General features: G+C 48.3%; 1 protein-coding gene and 1 long non-coding RNA gene across 9 annotated transcripts in view; both read right to left on the bottom strand.

The window, feature by feature from the left end:
- Nucleotides 1–4355: 4355 nt before the first annotated feature.
- On the bottom strand, nt 4356–7010 carry LOC133212184 (uncharacterized). Its single transcript, XR_009725417.1, has 4 exons — nt 6741–7010; nt 5455–5704; nt 5192–5335; nt 4356–4518 (listed from the first exon to the last, which is right to left on the bottom strand). It is a non-coding gene; the product is annotated as an uncharacterized LOC133212184 (long non-coding RNA).
- A 2583-nt stretch (nt 7011–9593) lies between these two features.
- Nucleotides 9594–27481, bottom strand: part of HTR2C (5-hydroxytryptamine receptor 2C) — a 215952-nt gene continuing 198064 nt past the window's right edge. For 7 of the 8 annotated variants that reach the window (XM_061353286.1, XM_061353287.1, XM_061353281.1 and 4 more), the window contains 2 exons: nt 20312–20512; nt 9594–10862 (listed from right to left, as the gene is read on the bottom strand). In XM_061353286.1, the coding sequence (XP_061209270.1) occupies nt 10030–10862; nt 20312–20512 (1034 nt within the window). In that variant the 3' untranslated portion in view covers nt 9594–10029. The remainder of the gene's footprint in view (nt 10863–20311; nt 20513–27481) is intronic. The other variant, XM_061353288.1, reaches the window with a different exon arrangement.

Below are 27481 nucleotides of genomic sequence, written 5' to 3' on the forward strand. Positions count from 1 at the left end.
TTAAGCTGGGTTAGAGTTCCTGTCTAACTTTGCTTCAAGAAGCGGTGGAGTTGGCCCAGGTAAGACGTGGGGAAGGAGCAGATGCTGCACCGCTGCGGCTACAACTCGCCCCCCAGAGCTATTTCAGTAACCACAGCACAGAACAGTTAGGCTGAAGCCTGCCTAGAAACCAGCCTAGTAACAGAGTGATAAATGAAGTGCATCTACTTACGGTATCTGTACGCTGCAGCCTTACAGGAGTATTTAGGTGCGGGAGGCTGGTCTTGGTCCCGGCATAGGGCTCCCCACTCACCAAGCTCACCCTGCAGAGGGGCCTCACTGCAGACACCCCCAGCCCCCTTCTCCCAGCATCACATCTGCAGCCTGGGCAAACCACACTGCTAAGAGGTGGCCTGGTGAACCAAAACGGAACGCTGACAGCTGCTCGTCCTTCCTCACACTTGAGCCTCACTGGGATTGCAGCACTATGCTTCCCCCCTCTGTGTGTAGAATTACACTCATTCCGTGCCTCTTTCACACACTGTTTGCATTACAGTGCTTTAATTCATCTGCTGGAGGAGTCTATAATTAATATTTTCAGTAAAGCACTTTCAAAATCCCTCCTTTGCCATGTTCTGCTCTTATTGTTCCCAGCCCAGGCCTGGGTTCCCAGTGTTTTTACCGTCTCATCCCCATGTATCTGGTGAGGCATTTGCACAACACACAACGAGAACTCCTTTGCATACCCTTGAGATTCAGGCCTTGTTTCTGTCTTTGACTGATGTCAAGTCTTAGAGCCGTTTGTTGAAGGGTAAAACCCGATCTCTCCACAAGAGGTTTTCCCCCTCCCTGAGAGTCAATACCTGTCAAACACCTGAGAGCTCGATCCCGTGCTTGCTGCAGGGAAAACCATCTTTTTGTCTCTGTCACACTCTAACTGCTTTTGGGAAGGAGCAAAACAGGGAGGGTGGATGCCAAGGCTTCTGAACTCACAGAATCGCCCTCCTCCTCTCCCTGAGGTCTGGTACCAAGCTGCCAACAAGAGAGCGATGTGAGCACCAGTTTACTTCTGTTTCCTCATTACCCAGCCTCTTAATGCTTCGTTTTTCCGACTGATCTCTGGATACAAGACTGTGCCCTGACAAAGGCTGAAAGCCCTACGGCCAGGCTGGCCTCTCTCAGGGGCTCCTTACTCCTCTTGCATTGAGGAAACAAGGCAGAGGCTGCATCCCACCGGCTGAGGCATCCCTGCTGAAACGTTCCCTCTCTACAAGCGCCACCAGCTCCATGGCCACTGGGTGTCAGCAGCAGTGCTTGGACGCTTTGGAGGATGGAGGCAGGCGCAGCATCCCCCTGCCGGAGCTCGGCACCCAGTGCATGGAAATGACAGAGGGGCCCGTGGCACGCTCAGTGCCGGATGAGGTCCGTTCTCTTTGCGCTGCTAACTGACAAGTGCCACCCCTTCGCTCCATCGCTCAGTGATGGGCTCACTGCTGGGTAACATCACCCCTCGTGGCACCGGAACCACGGCCCCAGCACTGCTGCACTCACCAGAGCTGTGTCCCTCATGGCATGAGCCAGCCAAACCCAGCCCTGCCCCTGCCCTTGCTCCCATGCTCATGCCCCAGAGCACCCACAGAAATACCCCATCATCTCCAATGGGGGCTTGGCCAAGTGTGGATGCATGTCCCTGCCTCACTGGCACCAGCTCCTGCATCCCCGATCCACCATGGGTCTTGAACCCACCCTGGAGCCATCCCTAAGGCACTGCAGCTATAGGGAGAAACCCGGAGTGGTCTGTGCTGGAACAGACCTTAAAGCTTCTTTGGGCACCCTGTGCCAGCATCTCACCACCCTCACACGGAAGAACTTGTGCCTTAATGTCTAATCAAAACCTCCCATTTCAGTTTAAAACCACTCCCCCTTGTCCTGTCCTTACACAGAGTAGCAGTACCTATACACAGAGTGGCGTACCTAGGTCTTGAAAGGATGTAAAGTGACACAACCCTTCTGGTTTCAGCTACCAGATGCTGAGGCCCTGAGAGTGCAGTAACTGATGATATAATCCAGAACCTAAAGAGCGCCAAGGGCCACAGCAGGCTTGCAGCCCGCAGCCCTGTGTGGCAGGGTACGTCAGGAAGCGCTGTCAAGCTCTTTATGTCTATGGAGAAGCTGATTTTTCTCATGATGGTGTGTAGTTCTCATAGCTTCAAGGCAAACAGTGCAGCTGATGCATGTGTTTAACCAAACAATTTGAGGCAACATATTGTGGCTGAGCTGTCTGAACAGCTGAAATGGCTCCACAGCCTGTGCGAGATCCTCTTCCCAGCGTATGGAGACATAAAACAACCATTGAGAAACGACAGCCACCGCAAGGCTTGCACCAGAACTGAGCATCCGCGCCCCTGCACCCTGGGCTGCTTCCTCGTGTACTGGATGGATGCTCCTCCAGATGCACCACGGGACTGCTCTGCAGCCCAGAACCCCCCTTGTGCTGGGTGCACCCCAGAGCGTGAGCAGCAGCTCAGGGAGGGGATCCTGCCCCTCTGCCGTGCTCTGGGGAAACCCCCCCTGCAGCCCTGATCCAGCTCCGTGGCCTCCTCTGGCCTCCCTCCAACAGCTCCAGGTCCCTCTTGTGCTGCTGCCCCAGAGCTGGAGCAGGGCTGCAGGGGGGGCTCCCCAGTGCAGCAGAGGGGCAGGATCCCCTCCCTGAGCTGCTGCTCACGCTCCTTTTGATGCAGAAGTAATCAGAGACAACAGATGAAGGTTCCCATCCTATCTCTGGGTACCCAAGCATCCTTTGTACCCTTACAGGATCTGATCACAGAGCCGGGGCTTCCCAGGGAGATTGAGAGAGCCACTGTGGCACTGAGAGATGCCCATCTGATGCATAAAGCCCAGGAGAGGACAATCCTTGACTTTCATCCGATGATCTTCCAGCTTTTAACTGTTGAACTGGAAATATGTCCCAGCCTTTGGGACTCTCAGATTGATCTGAGCTGTCTGCTGCCCACAAGTTTGTGCCCATGCTGCCAATGCAGTTAGGAACACATTGAGAAAACAGTAACCTTGCTGCTTGCCAGTTCCCCTGAGTCCACTTTCAACAACAGAAGAGCTCAAAAGGCCAACACCACCATTTATTTTACTGAAGAAACCCATGAAGTTCTTGGCTGCACAGCTGGAAACACAATGACAAAGAAAAGCATTGAAGAAGTCAGGCACTGCAAGCACAGAGCAGGCTCTCAGCCCTTAAAGCTGCTCACCAGTGTTCCTACAGCTACCCCAGCTAACGGCAGCCCTAGGGGACATTACCTCAACATCGTGGCTTTCCAAAGGAGAATGAGGCTGGCTCCAGGAACACTCAGTGTCCATGGAAGTGCTGCTGTGGGTACACAAAACTCCCTTCCATGACTGCATGCACTCAGGCTTGGTTGATTCTGGATGCTTTTGAGCATGGCCGTGACCTCTTGCTGCAGACCACCCAGGGCTGGCTCAGGGCTGGGAACACACAACCCCTTGGCTCCGTGGTGTCCTGCCTGTGGGACACGCACTGCCTTGGCACGTCCTCCCCTGCCTCCAGAACCGGGCTGCTTCTCGTGCCTTTGCTGGCCTTGGAAGGGCCACAGCACAGAAATAGCTTCTTGCTTCAGGATGTGTGTTCCTGGGGAGGGCAGAGGTGCTGCCTGCAGGCAGGCTGGGTCAGGCCCTCCTGCTCCACCTCTGCAGCAGATTCCTGCATGAACGCAAGAGCTGAGCCCTCAGGAAGCCTTCTGGCTGCTGTTACTGCTGCCCCAGCAGAGAGCACAGTCCCAGACCCGCAAGAGCCACTTGGGAGAAACCTGCTTCTAATTTCGAGTTTATTTCTGTCCCTTTTTGTGCGCCAGTGTTTTCCTGTAGCCTACACAGCTCCTCTCCCTCCTTAGTCAGAACAAGCAGTCCCTTGATGGAGTCCTCATGGAGAGCTGTCTTCACTCATCTTTGCCTCAAACAAGCCAAGCATTCTATTCTCTTCCCATTGAAAGTGCTCTCTGTGCCCCTGCCTGGACTTGTACCCCCCCATCGTGCCTATTCCCATGGCTGCTGCTCAGTCCTGTTTATGTTTTAAAGCAAAAGTGCCAACAAACTGCAACAAAGCGCAGCAGGCAATCACATTCATTTACCCTCCAGGAGAAAAGATCTGGCTAAGGACAACCACCATTTGCTCACCATGGTTTGCTGCATCCCCTGGTTTGCTGCATGGAGTCAGTAACGCATCCCAGCATCCGTAGGACAGCCTGGTGGAGGATGCAGGCAGTCTTCTCTTCAGTAGCACCCAGGAAAGGTGCAGGATAGACCAAATGCCCATGATTTGAGGGTTAGCACAGTTGAAATCTGCAGAGCATCAGCACTTACCTATTGCTTTGAGCAGCATCATGATCTTTGGGAAGTGTGGGCTCCACAGGGAGCACTGAAGTCTTCCTACCCAGAAAGCCACAGAAGAGCTGTTGTAGCCTTCAGATGCCTTCGATGATCATCCATCACCAGCACCCGCCTGTTCTTCTGCAGGAGGAGACACCAGCATCAGCAGCACACACCAACGTGAAACCGCTCTAAGCAGGCAGTGGTCTAACAGGCACCAGCCTCCAGCTCGACTGCAGTGTGTCACAGTGTAAATAACTCCGAGTGCCACAATTAGCTCCTATTAACAACACACTGGGTAATTAGGCTGTATTTTAATTAAACATTAATGCATCCAATTTGTTGAACTAATTACGATTCAAGCACAGGAAAGTTGAGAACAGTGGATTTCACTTGCCCCTGTGGGATGCTACGTGATTCATTTCTCAAGTCACCTAAGTGTTGGTAGACACTGCAGTGACAAAGCAGCAGCAGCATCCCAGGGATCTGTTGGGTAAACTGTAGTTATAGGCTAAGAGATCCTTCATTTCTGGGGGAAGCAGACCGTGGGGCACCATTCATGGGAGATGTAAGACACAACAAGAATTCACAGAGCCATGGAATGGTCTGTCTTAGAAGGGACCTTAAAGCTCCTCCAGCTCCAACCCCTGCCACGGGCAGGGACCCCTTCCACTGGAGCAGCTTGCTCCAAGCCCCTGTGTCCAACCTGGCCTTGAGCACTGCCAGGGATGGGGCAGCCACAGGGTTGGATCTGGATGAGCTTTAAGGTCCCTTCCAACCCAAACCCCTCTGGGGTTCTATGAAAATCACCCACCTGAAGGCTTTTCATCCCCGTGTTGTTCTGGGATTGCAGCATCCCTGCACAGCCCAGAGGGAATGACACATCACAGAGATATCTGTCGACTCCTGAAGCACAAGTTTCAGTGTGGGTAAAAGCGAGCAAGTGGAAGACCTGAGACTTAAAGAAAAATGAGTTAAAAACAACTTCAAACTGAAACAAATCAAAGCATTTTTGGTTCGTGCACCCCCAGCAGTACATTATCACCAGAGCAACCCACATTTCACAGTGACACCTACGGCTGCATTCCACCTCCCATCACAGGATTCCTCCCCGGCTGTTCAGCTAGTCACACGTTTTCAAGGGAAGACTGAAGCACAGTGACACCTCTTGGTGCTCTCTGGGGGCTCTGGGATGTGCATGTTCATATGTGCAGATGTATGTGTCCGTGAATCCACCTCTGCTCTTCTGCTGCACCAGCCCAAGGCTTGGTCATCGCTGAGGGCTTTTTCCCAGGAAAAAAGCTTCTGATGCCTTTTCTGTCCCAGCCTGAAATGGAGACAAAGACAAGTGCAGCTCTTGGCTGGGCATGCAGCTATCCTAATGATACTGGGACCCAGGGAGGAAACCCATCCAAGAGACATCTGCATCTTTATCACATGCCGGATGCTGCTCTGGAATGCCAGATTAGCCTGATTTGTCTGCAAGAACAGCAGACACTCTTCATTATTAGCTCAAAGCTAAACAATATTTTTTAAGACCTGCTTGTGGTTTGTTTTTTTCCTTCATTTTCTTCCTTTGGAATTTGGGTCTCCCTACCCAGGGCCCTCATGGCTCCAGCACACCACAGTACTGCAGTCAGGCTGATGACTTGGGAAGGAAAGGCGCTGGCCATGCTGCACGTCAGTGATGAACCTCCTTGTAGGGGCTACCCAGGAGAAAGGCACTAATGGGTGACATGAGGGTCTCTATAAAGAGAAAGGCACCAACCACACTGTCCACGCTGACTACTCACACATCCCCTAACGTGAGCATCTTTAATTTATCACTCAACTAAAAACTATTGCTGACTCACAGGTCGTTAAAACAATGAGAGCCACGCTGAGGTGGGATACCCTGAAGATCCTCGCCATCGGCTCATCCCAAATGCCACATCCTCTGGGTAGCTGCTCGCATCTTCAGCAAGCACAGGACTGAAGGAGCAGGCCCTTGTCCTCAAAGGACAGCCTCTGAGGTCCTCGGAGATCTCCAAAGCCACCATGGTTATCTTCATGGAGGCTACACCCCACGCTTGGCTCTGGGGAGCAGCACATCACAGATGTACGTGAGCCAGCTCAGGCCTGGGAGCCGGGTGGCTGAGCCAGAGCAAACGTAGCAGCAACGTGGGGAAGGCTGTGAGCTCCTGCGGCTCAGGAGGGGGCTACTGCAGGGGCTGATTCATGGCATCACCGCTGGTAGACTCCTCAGTGCAAGTCATAGAGAGTGGTCTGTCTGCTGGGTCAGACCCTCTGTGTGCATGCTCCATCTCTCAGGCAGCCTGCCTGTGCATGTCCCACCACCCACTGCCTGTAAGACAAACCCATACCTGAGCCAAGGCTTGAAGACTCACACAAGGCTTCCAGTGGGTACTCCCACGGCCACCAGGGCAGGGCTTCTTGAGGCACCACCATGGTTAATGGCTACAGCTCAGCAGAGCAAAGCTGCTGAGGAACAACCTGATTTTGGGTGAGTTGCAGAGAACTAAATCCGTTCTTCAGACTGAGGCAATGTTTAAACTCTAATTTTTAAGAGCTATTCCGGGAGGGAGGAAGGAGAAAAGGGGAAAGCGTTTATCACCGTCTTTGCATTTGTAACCAGTCTGAAGCACTGGTATCTGCTGATGCTCACTTCTGGGATTAAGCAGCTAAGGGCCATACTTCAATTGTGGGAGGAGAAATGAAAGTTATCCTCAGGCTTATCCTCATTTTTTGTTGCTGTTTTGTTTCTGGCTCACAACATTCTGCGCTCAGGAAAGATTTAAGTGGGGATGGATGAAAGGCACAGAGGGCACATTCACTCCTCTGTGTTCTGAGAGACCATGACAGGAAAATTAAGAGCAATTAAACCAACAAACTTTCTTTAATAAATTAATAGCAGCATCACAAAACCCTGATGTGAATGACCCAAAGGAAGCTGGGTAAGTGACAGTGTCTGACCATCCACCAAAGGCGGTCACCCGCTGGCCGGGAGCGGGCGCAGGCGCTGTAAGGCAGTCCCCCTGGCTGTGGATCTGGACAAGTGATGGACATCAGAAGGGGCTGACACATTTACACTTCTGGTGCTGAGGTTTTAAAAACATTTATAAAAACTCTGTAAATTCTCTGTTCAGTTCCCATTATTTACATCCAAATACAGCAGGTTCCCTTTTCCCCATACAACAGAACTGGCAAGGGTGAGACATGAAGGCTGCTATGCAAAGACAACACCTGTGTGTGGACTTACACCGCGTCTGAGGACACTATGGAAAATGAGCTATTCACACATGACCTATTGACACATGTGCTAGAAGCAACTGGAATTCAACTTATTGCTAAATGCCTTCAGAATCTGTGGTTGTCTTTTAAATATATATATATGTATATATATGTACACCCTCACACATATATATACACACACATATACATGTTTGGAACAGATGTGCTATGAGTTCACCCAAGGCAAAAAAAACCCCAGAACTTGAAAAGCAATGTGATCTTTCTGGTCTTTTCTGTGCTGTTTGAGATCAAAGCTGACCCAGAGCAAAGAGCAGCCACCGAAGGCACAACTTTGTGCCCCTGGCCTGTCCTTTTCCTGCTGGTTACCAGACCTTTCTGGAGAGGGAAGTGGATTCCCGAGCATTGAAGCCCATGGCAGCAGCAGCAGACCGGCACATGGTGCATCTGCTGCCTTCTGCAAGCTGGAAGATTTGCACTCACCGGTCTTCATGGAAGTACTATGGATTTTTCCCAGGGAGCATGGCGGGAGAAGAGAGGATTATCAACATATTAAGCTGGGAGCAGCCCAGCAGCAGATATAACCTGCCAGTTGTGTTCCAGCTGCTGTACGCAGCAATAGCACAAAGTTGTGCTGAAGCACTGGCAGAATTTCCCATTCCTTTGACAGGTTAATTTTGGTGGGATGAACACAGCAAACGTGGGGTACAAGGAGTTCATGTTGGTAAAACACAATTTATCCATGCCTAGTGTAAGCTCTTCTGTTCCAAGGATTTTCATAGTCAGAGGCTGCCAGTGATGCTAAAGGCATCTATGTTACATGAGCACTGCAGCATTTGTGTAGTAGTTAATGGAGATACAAAAAACTTATGGGTTGGCATTAGGCAACACTCTACACAAGGAAAATTGCATGAGAGGCATCACCCCAGAGGCACACTGCCAGAAAGACACAATGCCCTGGGAGGGTTTTCTGCACAAGGTAAAATTAATTCAAATGATACGTGGTGTGAATTAAAAGCATTAAATCCCAATGTGGATGCTTTCATTAAGCTGTAAGTGGTTAATATGATCTACTATAATTTACTTTGGGAGTCAAATGGAATAAATCAAGTTTAGAAGTTAATCCAGAGTAATCTTCCATGTAGACTGGCTCCAGGTCTGCTTCCTTCCTGTCCCTGGGCATCATTTGCTTGTGAACCACATCACCAGCAAACTATTCCAGTCACATCCTCTGCCCAGCCCCTGCTGAGACAGGGACCCTCGTTCATGTCTCTCTCCCAGCATCGCTCAGGTAGGCACATCCTGCACCTCACAGCCCGACCCCAACCAGCTCCACATGTGCAGCAGCTTCTGCTCTACACCCAAAGCAGTTTTACCACTAGCACTGCAAGACCCAGGATGCTGAAAAATCAAAGCAAATGCTAAAGAAGCTAAGGAACAAACAGATGTGAGGACCGAGAAGACGAGAGCTCTGACAAAGCCAGAATGCTCTTCTCCAGGTCGAACAAGACCCTGATCATCCAAGCAATCTGTGCTACCCACACTGAGCACATCTTGCTCTATCCCAGAGCTGATGATTAGGTGTAAGACCAAAGGAGGGCTTTTTATAAATCCAAGGCCCTCCATCTCTGAAATGCCTGAAGCACAGAACTGGGGCTCGCTCTGTTTCTCATGCTGCTTCTCCAAGTGTGCAAGTGACCCCAGTCAGGATCGCAAACCCACACCAGAACTTCATTCCCCACCTTCCTTAGGGGAGCTGGAGCCTCCTGGGGAACAGGCAGAAAACAGCAGGATGGGAGGGGGTGTCAAAACCCAACAGAGGGCCCTTGCAGGGCAGGACTGCCCCAGTATGGCAGCAAGCCACTACCCGTAACAGGCCAAGTCTGGCCAGTGCCTGCACATCCCCTATGCTTCCATATGTCTCTCTGCCAGGTTTCTGTACAGTCTTTACACGGCACAAATAGGGGTGAGGATTTAAAGTATATATTTACTGTCAACTTGAAAAAGAAAGTTCTACTGACCAAGTCTAATAGCATGTATTTGATATATAACTATTAACGTGCCATTCTGGACTCCAGCAAATGCCACCTGAGATAAATATTCAGCATTTTTGTTCATGCACTGGAAGAAGAATTCAAACATTTTGTCCATGACATATGCAAAGTAACTAAGAGTTCTGATCTAGTATTAACAGTAAATATAGAACCTTAAACTTCACTGCATATATACTCATATATATGATCTTAAGTACTGGACTAGAAAGACAACTCCTTTTTCTTTAAAAAAAAAAGAAAAGCTTTGTTCAGAATGCAATATTTACATGGTCCTTTGACCAACACTTACATTTTTATACAATATATTTGGGCTACGGATAACCCGCAGCAAAAGGCTGTGTGAGCACCTCTACACACAGCTCACTCTTTCACTTATAACATTACAGCTGTTTATGGAGAGCTCTGAAGTCCCTGGCTGCATTTCCAGGCCCTCCTCAGCATCATCTAGTACCATGCTATTGAGTTCATTGCCATTTCGATAACTAGTTAAAGTCAGATCTTTGCCATATAAAGCTGTTGAAGCCACATTCAGACACTGGTTCTGTCGCAGGGCTGACTTTTTACTGGTCTTGTATAGGCAGCGGATGTAATTGGAAAAAGCCCTGCGGTACGTCTTGTTGAAGAGTGTGTATACGAGGGGATTGACCCCAGAGCACACATACCCCACCCAGACAAACACATCAAGGAGTTCACTCAGCAGGTCTCTGTCGCAGGCTTCCTTGCAAAGGACAGACATGACATTAGTGATGAAAAATGGGCACCACATGATAAGGAACAAAAAGAAGACGATGCCCAGGACCTTGGAGGCTCTTCGCTCGTTGTTGATGGACTGCATAGTTCCTTTCCGAAAGAGCACGGCCTCCTTACTTACAGGAGAGTTCAAGTGAGATGCCCCCTCGTGATTGTGAAGCATTGAAATGTTCTCTGCGTTGTTTTCCTTCTTGAGGCAGTTTACGCTGCTCCTCCTCTGCTTGGGCACCTCCCCACACATGAACACCGTTGCCTGTCTCTGCAGCACCTGGACAGTCAGGCAGTACGTGATCACCATGATGATGAGAGGGATGAAGAACGCCATGAAGGATCCAATGAGGACAAAGTTCTCGTCATTGAGGACACAGGTCCCATTTACAAACACCCTGGAGTCATCCTGCAAACCAATGACTGGAATGGGCATAGATATCCCTAGAAGAAAGAGACCAAAACAAGAGACTGTTACCTGGATGGACAGGGCCCCAAAGACGCAGCAGAAATGATGTGGGTCCTGCATGCATTTAGCCCACTGCCTCAACCTGTCCAAAAGAGAAGCTACTACTCCCACATGGAAGGGAAAACCTCATGTACCAACTCCTGGGAATGCAGCTCCAGGACATGAACACCCTCCACTGGGATCAACTGCAGCTTTGCTGTGCTCCGCAGCTGGCACAGTGAATGCAGCATCTCTCCTTTATCAAGTCCTTTTCCAGCATTAATTGCAGTCATTACCCTGCTCTGTTCCAGCTGGCCACTCCACGCCTGCCAGATTGGGGAGGTTTTGAAATCACTGACATAGGGTGGATAACAGCAAATTTTAAAGAGGAAAAAATACCAAAATGCAGAAGAACCCCAGCTACTGAGGTTTAGGAGCACGTTTCTTGAAGAAATGAAAATAAACCTGACAGAAAAATGGCCACTTCTGCCAGGGCATCATGGACACATGGAAGAAAAGCTCCTGGCTTCCTGGGTCCTTATGCACTGATGATCTAGGTGCAGGCAGGCAGTGGTCCCTGCAAGCTCTGCCTGCCCAGGCATTTCATCCACGAGCAGTGTGAAACTGAGAGGTACCACAGGCACAGCTTGCATTCTCAGAGGCAATTACATAGCTGAAGGAAAAGGCTGTGGCACACATCTGCCTGATTCCTATCCCTCTATCTTGAATACAGGGCCAAGAACTGGGATGGGCAAAGTGAGAGTAGAAGGGGTGTAATTAAAACAGCTCCAGTGACGTGATGGTCTGAAATCAGAACCCCAGCGATAAACCCTCTGGCTGAAAAGAAAGGAAACTTTAAATGACTCGATTACATCAACACCTAGAGCACAGCTTCCAGCTGCTCCTAAGCACTAAACAGTCTAATAAGCCTTGGGAATCACTGCACTTGCCAAGGCAGTTTCCCTTGTATCCTGGTGGCACAGTGCTTCTTACAGTCATGGACTTCATCGCAGACAAAGGAGATTAAGAACATGTTGGATCCCTTTTCCTCTCTAGGATCACCCAGCACAGTTTGTTTGTCCAGGATTTCAGGACATCAGGAGGCCTGGATGGAGGGTCCCTCACTGTGTGTCTGTGCTATTTGGCACATGGGCAGAGCAGACAGCATGTCAAGCCCAGAGCAGGACTGCACATAGCTGCCTGCACCCACAGCTAGCCAGTGACTTGGTCCTCACAGAGTGAAGGAATGAGAGCATTTTGAATACCTCTAATTCAGATGCATTTACTTACTGCCCTCCAACACTCTTTTTCTCTAAGGCATACATAGCTGTACTCTTCTTCTATTCTACCTTGTGAAAGTCATCACCAATTTAGTGCGGGGACAGAAAGAAGAGATGCCAGAGTACTGGATCCCACTCTGCCCTGGCTCAGTCGCAGACAATGGCAGACCCGAGACCTTCCAAACAAATCTGTCTAGACCCAGCCAAATCCAGCAAAAGCAACAACATATTCTGGAATACCACAACCTATGCACATGGGTGAACATGGAAAAGACATGGTGGCCCTGGTCTAGTGATACTGTCGTGGGTTTATCTCTCATGTCTTTGGTGGGTACCAGAAGCTTAGGGCCATAGTACAGGATGGGGCAGTTGTCAGCATTACAGCTTAGACGATTGCACAGCAACAAGCTGCGTCCACACCTTGTCTGTAAAACAACCTTTGAGAGAGCTGTTTTGTGGGGATCCTTGATTTCATTCATAACCCACTGTGCTCAGCAGCATTCGGCTCCACGGCCTGTTTGCCATGTGAGCAAAGTATTGGTTGCTCATCTCAAATTTGCTGTCTGATAATTTCCTTTGACTCCCCTTACTTCCTCTACTGTGAGAAACGGTGAATAATCACTCTCCCATCTCCTTTTCCACCTTCGCAGTGATTTTATAGACCTTCATCATCCCTGCTGTCTGACACCTCTGTCAGAGGAGCTGAAGAATGCTGCTCTCTATTTACTCGCTCTCCTCGTGCCAAACTCATTCTGTGCCTTTGATGCTCTTTATTTCTTTCCAAATTCCTCTCTGTGCTCGTACAGAAGCAAACAGACCTGCACATCCCAGCAGCCAGAGCAGCAGAAGGTCCTTCGGGCTGCCCTTCCTCCCCTCCGGCCACCCAGCTGTCCATGAGCATTCACCCCACAGGCACAGCTGCAGGGCTGGCCATGTCCTTCCTTAGCTTCTTCACCCAAGCAATAGCCAATGCTGAGACCGCTGTTGTGCCTGGATTGCTCTTCCTGGGGGTTGCTGTGAACAGCACAGGTCCTATAACTAATCCTGTGGGACTCTGGATTTCTAAGTAGAAAGAATCACATGTTAAAGAGATTAACCAGGGCACTCTTCCATTCCAGCTAAGTGTTTTCCAGGATTCTGAGGAAACACATCTGCAAATGCTCATTACCATAAAATTACAATTTGCCAGTAATCTAGTGAAGGAATGTCTACTGAAAAATAATGATTCTAAATGCCGCCTGTGGTCACAGGATGTGTTCCTTAGCTCTAGTGATAATTCCAGGGTTTTCCCTCTGAGTGCTAATCCTTGTCAGCTTAACCTTGGCGAGGCAGTTCCCTCCTTTCTGATACATTAACCCCCATTACCTTGTCTGTGCCAAATCCTGTGACTGCAATAACCTTCCTCTCATCAAGCCATTGACTCTTTATCGTTAAAGACATCTTTGCACCGCCTTGGCTCCATCAAACCCCAGGCATTCGGGAGGTGGTGGGGGGTGGACAGAGCAGTCTTCTTGCAAAGAAATCCGAATTAGGCCGATGGCATTACACTGGGATTGTATTTCCATGGACCGTTTTATGCTTTAGAGCCATCTATAACATATATCCTTTCACATAAGACTCCAAAATGAATAAAGGTTCATTCATGAACCTAGTCATTACTGGATTTAGTAGTATTGCTTTAGCCAAGGGAAAACAAATGAGGTTTCAGGACATCTTCATGGTCAGACACATAAAGTACATTTGGGAAGAATAACCTAGTTCTGGGATATGATGAATACACAAACCAAGAGCACTGCCAGCAGCCTGCAACTCTGCATGAGCATGACACACCTCAGCACTGATGGCAGGTAGCTGCTGTAATGGAAAAGTGACCTCTACCTCTCTCATAGTGAAGTGGGATCTCAAACTGAGAAAGCACAGAAGAGAGAAAGCATGAGGTCTTTGCTCCTTCCTCCAGCCCAGGAAAACCCCATCACTAACAGCAGTAGGAAGAAAGATGCCCTTGGAGGAGCTGCCGACACACATTCAGCAGGCTGCTAGCTCACCTCCAGCACTGCTCAATGGGGCGCATTGCTCTCATCTCAAATGCTTTCTTCTGCCTCACACTTCTCCTCTGCAACTCATTCTTTGTGATTTATCACTCGCCCACTCCACAGTCCAGCCCTGGAGGGAGCTGTGTCTGTTACACACCTTGGGCAATGGGGACTAACCCTACACCACCCCAGGAGTGAGAAGTGAAGTGTGGAAGGCCCCAGACACCCCACAGGGACTTCCTTTATGGGGGATTACTGCAACACTGCTACTGCCACACTCCTCAATGTACAAATACCTGGTGCAGGCACAGCTCACGCCCTGCCTGTGATTTCAGTTGGGTTGCCTTGATCAGTACATGCTGCACTCATCATAGTGCTTGGCCACAGGTAAGCATGAATGGGTGCCTTACTTGAGTTCAGCTCTTTGAATGAGTATGGAGAAGGCATTCAACTCCACTTGAGCCAAGCAACGCACAGTACTAACACTGTGCTTGTCACTGTTCGAAACACAACTCGGGTACTGAGCTGAGGTGTTCAGCCTCAGAGGTGTCTTCCAGTTGTGTCAAATGACCCTTTCAAACCAAGGAGGCAAGGAATTCCCACAGAGGCGGGTTTGTTCCAAAGGCTTCCAAGGTAAAAGTCTTGTGAACTGATTGCACATCACTCTCTGCTCTCCAGAGCAAACCTGATCACCTTGGCTGATGCTTGAGCAGTGCCCAGAGGAATTGGCTTTGCCCCAGGAAGAAAAGACAAGCGGCCACCACTAGCCAGAAAGACATGGACCAGGTCCCTGCTAGACTCAACACTGGGAGCTCTGTGCACCCTTCTGCCAGGCAGCAGCTTGGGCAGAACATCCCTTTTCACCACAGCACTTCACAAGGGAGAAGATGAATATGAATTCTTCTCTTCTCCCCTCCTTTAGCTTCTGTCTGACAGAGCAGCAGGAAGCAAGTCAGAGAGAGATATCCTTCCAGATTACAAATCCAATTACAGCTGTTATCCTATCTGCTCCTTGTCAGCTTTAAAGATGTCCTTAAGCCAGCAGAATGGTTCGCCAAATGGGGCTGAGATGATGCTGCGGACACAGAGAAACAGATGCTCTTCACAGACTCTCAATTAATAAAACAAAACCCAAATGACTGCAAATACAGCTTTGTAAAACATTCACTTGCTTGCTCCAGAGAAAAAGCTGGCTAAAAAGTCCAAATTGTCATTTACAGAGTTTAGATTGGATCAAAACCAGTAATGTTTTTGTGTTTATCTCTTGTTTTCTTCTGTGAAAGCCCATAGACTGCTAGGAATTACTGGAAAGATGGAGCCTTTCATGATTATTTCCACTGCAAAAGGAAGTAATTTCCATTCTTTCTCACAACATTCTTATAAAAGAGGTTATTTTATTTCCTCCAGTGACAACCACTTCGCTAAAAAACAGAGGTCTGCGTATGGATTTATTCTGTCTTTCCACGTGTGGGATTCTCAGGGCTGAACACAAGAGGGACCGTATTTTGCTGCAGGTACATGAGCTTGGGAATGCTGGGACCACCTCTCAGAGTCTCTGGATTCAAAGCCTGCTGTGGTCCTTGCAAAGGCTCTGCTGATGGACCACTGTGTTTACATCCAGATCTTTAACCTCAGATTTACTATTATACAAAATGGATGTGGGTTGCGACTTGGAGACACTCACCCGAATGTCAGCAGCTGCTGTAACTGTGCATTAGCATAAGGTCTGAGAGAGGAAATAGGAACTGGCTCCCCTAGTCCTCTCTGAAAAGGGAAAACTAACCCAAACCTGCTTGGTTTGGCAGCAGAAGCATCTCACAAAGTGCCTGCAGGTTCCTCTGATGATAACAAACAAACAGCAAGAAGTAAACCCCAACAGACAGTGGTTTCCTCACTGTGAAAGCAGCAGAGCTCTTCAGAGGCAAACTGAAGAACGTGGGCATTTCAAGTGTTCAAACCCCCCCAATTCCATTTGCTCCATGTATGCCAGCAGCCTAATGGCAGTGATTTCATGTGCTAATACAACAACCATGCACCTTCAGGGCTGCATTAGGTCTGTTTTTATCTGACTGTTCTAATAAAACAACAGTGCCAGCCTTGTCTTGGTTTAAAGTCAGACATAAAAGGGAGCTGAACTTTGACGGATCTCCCTGCCCTGCAATGAGCACAACTGCAAACAGATAAATGTAATTACTGGCTCTGCCTGCACGAGTGGCTGACCTTTACTTAAACCTTGCGAGAGCACTGAGCAGGCTGAGCCCAGATGGGAAATCAGCAAATGCCACTAAAAGACAGAAGAAATAAATGATTTCCCCCCTGCCCTTGCATTTTGCTAAATCACTCCTGCTTTGCTCAGCCGTGTGTTTCCAGCAGTGCATCTGAACAAAGGCAATGGGGCTCCTGCTCACTGTGTACCTGGTGCCAGGGCTGGGCTTCCCCAGGCCTGTGCTGATGATGCTCAGTACCAGTGACCTCAGACAGGAGATCCCGGCATCTCGCTTGCCCCTGGGACCAGATGGGGTGGTCCATTCATCTTGTGTGAAGACACTGCACAGGTTATCACCATCTGCTGCTGCTCCAGGCAGAACCCTTCACTGGCACCTGATGACAAACCCAAACTGATCCAGCTCCTTTGCCTGAAATCCCAAGGTAGCTCCCTTGCTACAAGCTCAGCTCGTTACCAACTGCTGGGATCTTCCTCACCCTGGTAACTCCTGCTGATGGGCTAGGGAGAACCATCATAGCATGACAGAATAAACCGGGTTGGGAAAGCCCTTTCAGCTCCTCCAGTCCCACTGTTTCCCAGCCCTGTCAAGGCCACCCCTAACCCATGGCACTGAGGCCTCATCTCCATGGTGTGTTAACACTGGCAGGGATGGTGACTGCAGCCCTGCCCTGGGCAGCCTGTTCCAATGCCTGAGCACCCTCTGGGGAAGAAGATGCCCCTCTTAGGGCATATGACTAAACCCACAGCCTGAGGGAGGGTACGTGAGTTAACTCCATCCCCCTTCACCTCCGTGCACCAGCTGCTCTTAGCCTGTAAGAAGGCTACAATTCCTTTTAATATCAGTGGGGTCACTCCAAGCATGTTCCCCAAACTGAGTGTCCTTTCCCACTAGGATTATCCTGAGTGAGATAGGGGAAGGCTTAACTGATACCTGAAGGCTCTTTAAGGACATCATTAGGACAGCTTGCAGGCATGGGGCTGCTCAGTGTATGTGAGAGAGGAACAGCAGCAAACCCCTGTTAGACATAAGATCACTGGATCTACGATGAGCACTTACTGATCCTTGCAACATGGGTCTTTCGGACTTCTATAAATAGACCTCCTCAATAAAACAATGTAGTATGAAAGTTCAACAGGGATGTAAAATTCCTTTTTAAAGTTTAATATCTACCTTCAATCAAAATGATAATGTTATTAGAGGGCCAGCGAGAGGATGAAGAGAAAAACCTCCCATTTTAACCCAGCACATATCATCATATTACCAGAGTTCAACAGAGCAATTCCTTTGTCTGGTTACTTGTTCTGTTTTCAAACAAAAAAAGGGTCTCCTTATGGCACTGATCCAAGCACCAGAAGTTAAAGGATGGCCCTGTCCCAGTCACTTACCAAGTGAATGGAACTGACACCGTTACTAAGGATGTAAAGCTGTGAGCTGGGAAATTGGCAGCCTGTGTCATTCCGGTGCTCTCTAGGAAATTACCAAATCTTGGACTTTCTGGGAAGCAGAGGAAAACCCCTTTTGCACCAGCAGGCTGCAGTGCAGGCCACCAGAGAGAGGGTCAGGATTCAAGGGCTTCGCTTGTATTCCCATTGGAAGCAACATGAGCGCACCCTTCCACATCACTGACATCCCTCCAGTCACATTGCCAAAGCAGTCATTCTCTTACATTGCTGTCACCCAGTTAACACCTTCTCCTGTGTCACAGTGTGCATTAGAGTCTGACCCGCTCCTCATCACTCCTGCTGGGAGCTGCACAGGGATCTCCTCGCTTGGCCAGGGTGCCCCAGAGCCACCTTCCTCACAGAGGGATACAGGCAGTGCGGTGGGATGGTCAGCTTCACCTATCACTCGTGAACATCTCTGCACTCGGAGCTGTGCAAAGGCTGAAGTCTTGAAACAACACCAATTTCTGCCACCTCATATCTACCACTGATTTTCATTTTCCACCGTGTTGTATTGCCAGCCTCAGTACAGCGCTACCAACCTCAAAGCTTCACAGCACCCACTTTAACTGCACACAGGAAAACCTTGCTCGGGCCACATTTGCTAAGCACAGGGCAACTGGCAGTGATGGACTTGAATCTGGAACAGAGAGGACTTTGGAAAGACCCATTCATAAAGTAATTGTCAACAGACGGGAGGGCTCTGTTATGTTCCCCTGCTTAAAAACCTAATCATAGGTTTAGGCTTGTGCAACCTGCCAAATTTATAGCTCAGTGAGCAAAGAACCTCTATTATATATTTTGCTGTCAGCATTAACATTCCAGAAAAAGAGAACGCAAAAGCGACTAAATTAAGATAAATTACATGCTTTTTACTTCCTTTTTAAAATTCTGATTCAGGAACCAAATTCAGAATTCTTTACATGGGGTGCATTGAAGTTTCTTCATTCCAGCTGAAGTAGGATTTAGGAAATGCAAACTGAGCAGCCTGCACTTCAGTTTTGCTCTGAATTTGATATTTGATCATGCACAGGAATGTACAAATCTTTTGTGATATTTAATACTGAAACAAGGATGAATTCACTTAACCTGTTCCATCCTCTGGAAAACTGTGTGGGGTTTCATTGGGTCCACCTGGAAAGCTGTGTCCAGCTCTGGGGCAGCAGCACAAGAGGGACGTGGAGCTGTTGGAGCGAGGCCAGAGGAGGCCATGGAGATGCTGCGAGGGCTGGAGCAGCTCTGCTCTGGAGCCAGGCTGAGAGAGCTGGGCTGGGGCAGCCTGGAGAAGAGAAGGCTCCTGAAGGGGAGACCTTAGAGCAGCTCCAGTGCCTAAAGGGGCTGCAGGAAACCTGGAGAGGGGCTTGGGACAAGGGATGTAGGGACAGGGCAAGGGGAATGGCTTGAACCTGCCCGAGGGGAGGCTGAGCTGAGCTCTTAGGCAGAAGCTCTTCCCTGTGAGGGTGCTGAGGCGCTGGCACAGGGTGCCCAGAGAAGCTGTGGCTGCCCCATCCCTGGCAGTGCTCAAGGCCAGGTTGGACACAGGGGCTTGGAGCAAGCTGCTCCAGTGGAAGGGGTCCCTGCCTGTGACAGGGGTTGGAGCTGGAGGAGCTTTGAGGTCCCTTCAACACAAACTGGGCTGGGGCTCTGTGACTCTATGAAATCTCTGTAAGACTGCACTTTATTCAAGCAAAAAAGGCAGTATGGCAGAGGGAAGCGGTCAGACACTTCTGACCCTGCCTCAAACGTCTCTTTTATAAAGAGCACTTAAAGAATTCCCCCCCAAATTGCTTTCCTTCACATAATTCCTGACATTACAGAAACATCTGGCTATCATTTTGCCTCTTCCCTTATTTTACTGCTGCTTTATTTATCGCTTTTTAGCAAAGTGATACAAAAGTGCCTTCTTTTATGTCTACTCCTCATTTACTATGACTTCAAGTTTGCCAGCTCAGTACTAGCAGCAATCCTGCTGTGGCAGAGTGTAACACAAGCTCCAAAGCCTGCACAAGAGCAGTAAACCCCTCTCTCTTACCCTGCCTTCATTTTGCGCTACTTCACTTGAACCACTGCCACAGTTTGAGTGAGTTATCTGCAGCAACTGCGCTGTAGATGTCATTTGTACCGGCTGGGTTTTCCTTCCATAGGCTTTGCTAATGCTATTTTCTGCTTTAGTTACTTAGCAGTTATAGGATACCATTTGTCTGTCGTATCGGCATATTGCTATGAACACAGCAGCAATGCTTCAGCATCAAAAGTGATGAGGTTCCGAAAAATGACTACTACTTCTTTGGTTGCTGACCAACTGCAATGAAAGACTTGTGTTTCCCAGTAATCATCTCTTACATTCAGGCATGCAGGCCAGGTAAATTAATTTGAGTCTCCTCTTAAAAACCCTAAATGAAAATTGGAGGAACACTATCATTCATTACGACACGGTGAAGATCGTGAGCCGCATTGCTTACCTATGGATATGGTCCAAACTGCAGCAATTTTCATAATAGCCTTGGTGCGGGAATTGAAGCGGCTGTGCTCAATGGGATTGCGTATTGCTACATACCGATCAAGAGAGATGGCACAGAGATGCATAATAGATGCAGTTGAAAAGAGCACATCTAGGGAAATCCATATAGGGCACAACTGTTTAGGCAAAGGCCAAGCATAATCTGAAACATAGAGAGAAAAGAAATGAAAGGAAAAAAAAGGAAAGGAAATAATCTGGGAAGCCAGGCCATCATTTCTGAGAAACCTGCAGGATACTTTAACCCTACGATACCAGCAAGGGGCACGTGCATGAGGAGAGGACAAGGAAACCTCTTGCAGGGCCCCTCTCCAGGCAGCCCCTGGCTCCCGACACTCCATAAACCCATACCCAGTTCCCACACATCTGTTTTCCACGAGCAGTAGCTAAAGGCAAACGAACATTAATTTGGCAGTGCCTCCAAGTGACCGTTCCAACTCTGCTCCCCTCCTCGTCTTTCAGCCACATCAGTACAAAATCAAATATTACATTAATTTACCTCACCACATCCTTATAATGGCTTGCACAGTGTTCTGTGGCATTAGGTTCACCCAGAGCCTTGCTAAAGCTTTCCTGATACGTACCTCTCAGTTCCTGTCTGCTGAGGAGGAAGGCAGCAGCCAGGTTTTTCTAACAACTAGCTAAATGACAGTACTTTACCTTAAATATTCCCCCTAGGCAGCGTGCCTTAATAACGGAGGAATAGTCGCCTCCTTACAGAGCAGCTGGGACTGAGCGGCTGCAATCTGGAAGCTGCTTTGAACGCAGACAGAGCTGAGTGTTATCCTTGACAGAAACAAGTGCGCCAGCAAACTGAACAGAGCAGATAGCCACCTCTGACAGCAGCTGGCAGGCAGCTAATTTGGGTGCCTGCATTCATCATTACTCGGTTTACTCAGAGCTGAAGTACAGCTGGAGAATAAAAGTGACCCAGAAAAATCCTCCAGGGGCGCTGGTATTTAAATCAAAGCACAGAGAAAATTGATTTGTGAATGATACTCCCATGTTAATGCTCAGAGTGGGCTGTGTGAGATCAATAACATGGCCTGCCAAGCTCTATCAAAACAAATCAACAGTATCTATAGCAGCTGAAAGCATGAGAGGTTTCATGATAGTTGAATACTGAGATACTCTTGTGTCTTCATTCCAAACATGGGTATCTAAAGCCATCTCAAAGTTCACCCCAAGGATCAGAAACATCAGTCTACAGAATCAATGTCATATTAAGCACAAGGCAGCTCCATCCTACTGCTTGTGAATGGAAAGGGAGAAATGTTAGTCTCAGAAAGCACATTTTGAAGCAGATTACCCAGCCAAGAGACAGCCAGGACACCTCACATGCAAAAGCCAAGATGAACCGAACCAGAGCAAGCCATTACAAACTGTCCAAGCGCAGCCCAGGAATCCTCCACACAGAGCATGGCAGAACGAGACAGACACATTAGCTCATTTTACCAGTGGGAAACCTACAGGAGATGCGCTAAGTAACTCACAAAACCCACATAACAAGACCTCCGCTCCTGGGAGATGAACCATTTATGTCAGCAAGTTTGTACCACTCCTACGAGATGGACTGTAAGTGGACTGAAATTCAATGTAGCAAGTAAGAGGTGCTTATCAAAGGGAACTAAGTAAAGCACTTTGTGTCTGGAGCATCTTTACTTTAAAGGGCACCTCTGCTGTGCAAATGAATTGAACTTGGTTAAACGATGACTCAGACCCTTTATGAAGCTATGATCAAATTCTGCACGTCCTGCTCTTGTTCACACTTTGCAATAGCTTAGGGCTTCGTTGGCATCAGCCTGTAAATGAGCCCAGAGCTCCAACAAAGCACACCTCTGAACTGCTGGGTCCTTAATGATGCCTCCAGGGAAGAACAAGCCTGATCTCCTTCAAGCAGGACCTAACTCCCTGTACAGCCCCAGGCTTTTGCTGTCAGCCCAGGCTAAAACACATTCAGTCACACTTTATCCCTCCCTACTTCTCTCTTTTTGCTGCTTTCTGATACAGGCTGAAAAAAGTTACAGGTACAAGACCTGGAGAAAAGTACCAGGACCATGCTGTGATGGATGAAGTGGTCCTGGTGAATGTGCATGGGGTGATGGTGACTGTGCAGCAGCCTCTGCACGGGGGGATGACGGTGAGGGTGATGGTAGTGGCTGCTCCCCACATCACCAGAAGGCTACGAAATCTTCAGTGTCTACAGAAAGGGCCTCCAGGCTCCCTGTGCATGCAGCATCTTCAATCTGATCTATAGCACTGCAGTGGGTTCAGTCTGATTCCTGGCATTTGCTAGACCTGGAAGAGGTTTCTACAGCAACCACCCTCTCAGTGTTACTGAATGATGAATAACTTCTCCACTTCTTCCTTCAAGCTACCCTAACCACTTCCCATGACTGATTTCCCCTGGAACAACTCCTGCTATTGATGTGAACTAGGCAATAGCAGTACTTCCAAGCTTCGGCAATTGCACTTCCAACAGAAAGCATGAATCTCAGTTCAAACTTGGCTCCAGAAGGAACGAAACGGTACTGAACACCCGGAGGAGCAAACCCCAAATTCTTGGTTAAAAACTCTGATTTTTATACCCTGAATTAGTCTGCACCTTTCAAATCAGTCACATATTTAATGCACTGGCTGGTAGAGCAGACAGGAGAGTGCTGAAGGAAATCAAGTGAATCCATCAGGTCAGAACAAAAGGTGATATTTCTTTAACCAGCGTGTAATAAAACTGCAGATGTTTTTGCCTTCAGATATTCTGTAGACGTTAGAAGTTTACACTGGACAAATTCATAGAGAAAAGCAGATAGAAAACTATTGCAATGACAGATCAGTGTTAGCCTCTGGCTCCAATCAGGATAAAAACACCACATATGAAATCCTGGAAGGAAACTAATGCCTGTGTATACCGCTTCAGCCTCCAACTCTGAATAGCAGCTCACAGAACCTGAGGCACCATCCTTCTTCATGGGAAACATGGGTCAAACACTCACATTTAACCAGGAGCCATGGTCCAGAGGGGGGATTTCGTCTCCTGCACTGGTAGGAAAAAGCAAACCCCGGTTCCTGCCTGCCACTGAGCACTGAGATGGGCCCAAACTATGCCAGCAAAATACAGAAACTCAAAGGCATTTTGGCAAAGCTGCAGAGCTTCTCTGTGTACAGCTCACTTGATGTCAGAGGAGAGGTCCCTTCAATTCCTTATGCTTTACATCACGAAAGGCGGCGAGATGAAACTGAATCCCTTTTGTCAGAGGTTCTGTGCATGCTGGTGAAAAGTGCTGTGTAACGCTGGGATTGCGGGCATTGTGCTGCTCACGGCATGAGAGGCAGAATTACCAGCCCCGGCAGCAGGAGCTGACTGAATAACCCAAACCACAGCAAACGGGAGCAAACTCAATGGCAGTAACACTGAATGACTCCAGGTTGTAGGAGAACGGCTGAACTGAGACAAAAGATGAAGAAAGATGTGTTAGACCCTGTGATGAAAAGAAACCCTGGGACTGCAGGAGGCCGATACAAACCCCGTCCTTCTCCACAGAGCCTCCAAGACCTCATGGGCTTTACCCAGCTTTCTGTGCTAAGCCGGAGTGGACAGGAGTTGTGCGTACACAGACACCCCCCATGCTACAAGTGGACTGGCTCACCACATTCACATGTTAAGAAACAACTATTGCCTGTACAAAGGTACTACTTCCATAGCACAGTCTGCCCCGGGAATACGCACTGTAACACTCAGGACAAACGGGGCATAACAGTGATAAAATACCCGCTCACACCACAAGACAGTGAAGAGCTGTGTAAAATCTACCCTTGTAGCATCAGAAATGTTTCATGACAAACTCGCAGCAAGCTCCAACCAACACGGGTTTTCCTAACCATGAACAGGAATTTGGAGAGGACTTTGGACCTCCCGTGTGTATCCAGGGCTTGCTTTGCATCTGTCAGGATGGATAAAAGGGTGAAAACCACCCTTCAAGATCACACAGGAAGAATATGGGCATACTTTGCCTTTTAGACTCACAGTGACATTTATATGCATATATACACACACGCACACATATGTATATGATGTATATATACAAACGCATTTATACAAGGAAAAACCCAGAGCTAAGAGGTGCAGAAGAAGAACTAGAAAGCTGTATCTGTTCAAACACAGCCTCTTTTAATGCTGTTCATTGGCCTGGACAAAATCAAAAATACATGCAATATTTCTCTTTTTGGCTTTCAGCTTTACATTTTGTTTTAACTACCAGCAGATCTTGAACTACTGTAACTAAAACTGGTGGGAAATCATGAATTGGAATGAATCTTAACCTCAGTACAAAGCACAGCTTCTTCGCAGTTAACATGGCAACACAGCACGTGTTTGAAGCACATCTTCATCGTCCTCTAGCTGCCATGGATCTGTTCCATGCCATACACGGATCTGTTCTGGCTCTCTGAAAGGTCAGTGGCAAAAATCCTGGACTAATTCCTCCCGTAATCCCTGGGAAATGAGGACAAGGCCTTTCAGAGCGAGAAGAGTGGCACTCGCTCAGGTTTCCCTGCTGCAACTCAGAGCAGCTTGGAGATGATGGGAAACAGTGACCCAGATGTGCCCCAAAGCTGTCACTTTCTGCCAGACTGAAGTGGCTTTTGAAGAAGGGCCTGGAGCCCAGGTGTGATGGGGAATGGGCTGAGGGACCTGGGGGGTTCAGATGGAGAAGAGAAGGCTCAGGGGGGAACTGATGGCTGCCTCCAACTGTCTGACAGGAGGATGGAGCCAGGAGGGGCTGGGCTCTGCTCCCAAGGAACAAGGGATGGGACAAGAGGAACCGGCCTCAAGCTGCACCAGGGCAGGTTTAGATGGAGCTGAGGAACAATTCCTGCCCCAGAGGGTGCTCAGGCATTGGAACAGGCTGCCCAGGGCAGGGGAGGCAAGGCCTCAGTGCCATGGGTTAGTGGTAGCCTTGGCAGTGCTGGGAACAGTTGGAATGGAGGAGCTAAAAGGGCTTTTCCAGCCCAGTTGATCCTATGATTCCTTCACACGTTCCAGGCAAAGCCGATGTTATGGGCTATGGAAAAAAGCCAGCCCTTGCCCACTGCTGAAAGTCTTTTTAACCCCACTGAACCATTAATGTATTCACCTGAAGCTTTTTATACTAACCACACTTTCCCAGCATTCAGTTTAAAGTTCCGTTGTTGCCACAGGCTTGACAAAAATAGAAAGCAATTACATACAGTTTTAACATTACAGCACTGCATTATTCCCAAGGGAACGAAAGCATTTAAATGGTTCTCTCTCTTATCTAGAAAGTAAAGTATTTCTTCACCTGAAACACCACATCGGTAAGCATAAAGCTATGTTATCTGTTTCTGTTGCTAATTTATTTCTTTCAGATTTCCACAGGCAAACGGCTCCGAGACATCCCGAGAGTCACACAACCAAGAGTGATGAAAACCTCCACCATGCCCAACAAGTACCAAACGTCTTGCTCGAACCCCCTGCAGTCCCCAGTGCTCACCAGCACGTCCACAGGAGGGATCACACACACGCAGCAAAGCTCCCTGGCTCGAGGAACGGCTGCTCTGCAGGGCAGCACTGCCCGTGCTTCTGATTTTATCATCAGTGGAGGGGAATTTAGTGTTTTTCTAACATATTGAACTCCTGGGTACTGCATTCCATGAGAAATTGGCTTTAACTGTAAGTTTCTAGCCTGCACTTTTCTAGAGGAAAAATAGGTTATTCTAAAGCTATCTGGACCCCTTATAAACAGCACATATTCCACTACAGCCAAGCAGAAGGCCATAATCTACACATGATAAATGAAGGTGCCTTTTAGGGGAAAGACTGTATTCTTGAAAGCTGCAAGTCTGAAGCCCCAACAGATGCCTACTCTCCAGTGGGCTCTCAGGTGATAGGATGGCTAAGACCTCTAAGTAAGAAAAGGAGGGTGACAATGCCCACACATAGTGCTGGTGAGACCATTGCCAGGACCCTGCTCTTGAACCTCTGTGCCCAGAAGATGCTATTTTGCCATAGCGCAGCACCACACGAAGGATTTACTGGAGCCTGTGCCACCCACCACCTCCAAACTGGGCCATGACACCATTCCTGAGCTTTGGTTTTCCTCTGAGCTGTTTGGTTTTCACCTTCCCTATGGAGCTGTAAGCATGGTACCAGTGGTGCCCTGGGGCAGGGAGCACCAGGCAAGTGCTCTCCTTCAGAGCCCCCCCCATCAATGAAAACCCCACCTTACAGTGATTAACTGATGTGACTCTTTCATTGCTAATTAAACAATTGCAGCCATTCTGCTGTTTTGAGACTTTTAAATAACTGTGTTAGCTTTTGCTTTCTATCCAGGATGGCAGTGACTTGCAGTCTTGACAGAACTTGTAAGAAAGAAGCAAATTTAAAGCCAGAATGGATGTAATTATCTGATTGAGGGAAAGGTTGCTTGAATATCATTTAAGTAGTATTATAAATGCAAGGAGCCAGCTCTAACACAGACTCTGCTTAAAACAACCCTGCTAATACAGTGGGATGTTTGCTAAGAAAAAAACAGGGAGAATGTTGTTGCCATCCCAAAGGCAGCATCTCTCCAGGAAATATCAATTACTCTGGTGTGTCTTTTGCTCCATTAATCCACTTATTGTTGGAGACTAAAATGATGTTTGAAGTCAGAGGGAAAACTTCTCAGCTCAGTCATGTTCTTTGCTCACACTTTCAACATCTGTAGCTACATCTGGAATTTTCACTTGGAATGATACAGACAATTAACGGGGCAATGATACAATTAATTGAATTTTATCACCAACTCCATCTAAAGGGCTCCTTACTGCATTTTAACTCCAACAGAGAGATGATTCCTTCACACAACTCTGAGATACATGTTCTCTAATACTTTATCTGGAAGAAACCACAGTTTAATAAAACATTCACCAATGTTCTGCACATCAGCACAACGTTGGGACAGTGGCCTCTCCTTTCAGTTCCTTCATGCAGGTTAAGGATCAGCCTTGACCCGCTATTTAAACAACCAGTGAAGCAACAGTTGACCCAACACTGCACTGGAAAACAAGCCCCCAAGCAAACACAGGCCCCAAATGAAATACCTTCTAAATGTAA

The sequence above is a fragment of the Neopsephotus bourkii genome, unplaced genomic scaffold, assembly GCF_033783945.1.
Source record: "Neopsephotus bourkii isolate Nb327-2 ecotype Australia unplaced genomic scaffold, CSIRO-AGI_Nbou_v1 NB_668, whole genome shotgun sequence".
In the NCBI taxonomy this organism is placed as follows: domain Eukaryota; kingdom Metazoa; phylum Chordata; class Aves; order Psittaciformes; family Psittacidae; genus Neopsephotus; species Neopsephotus bourkii.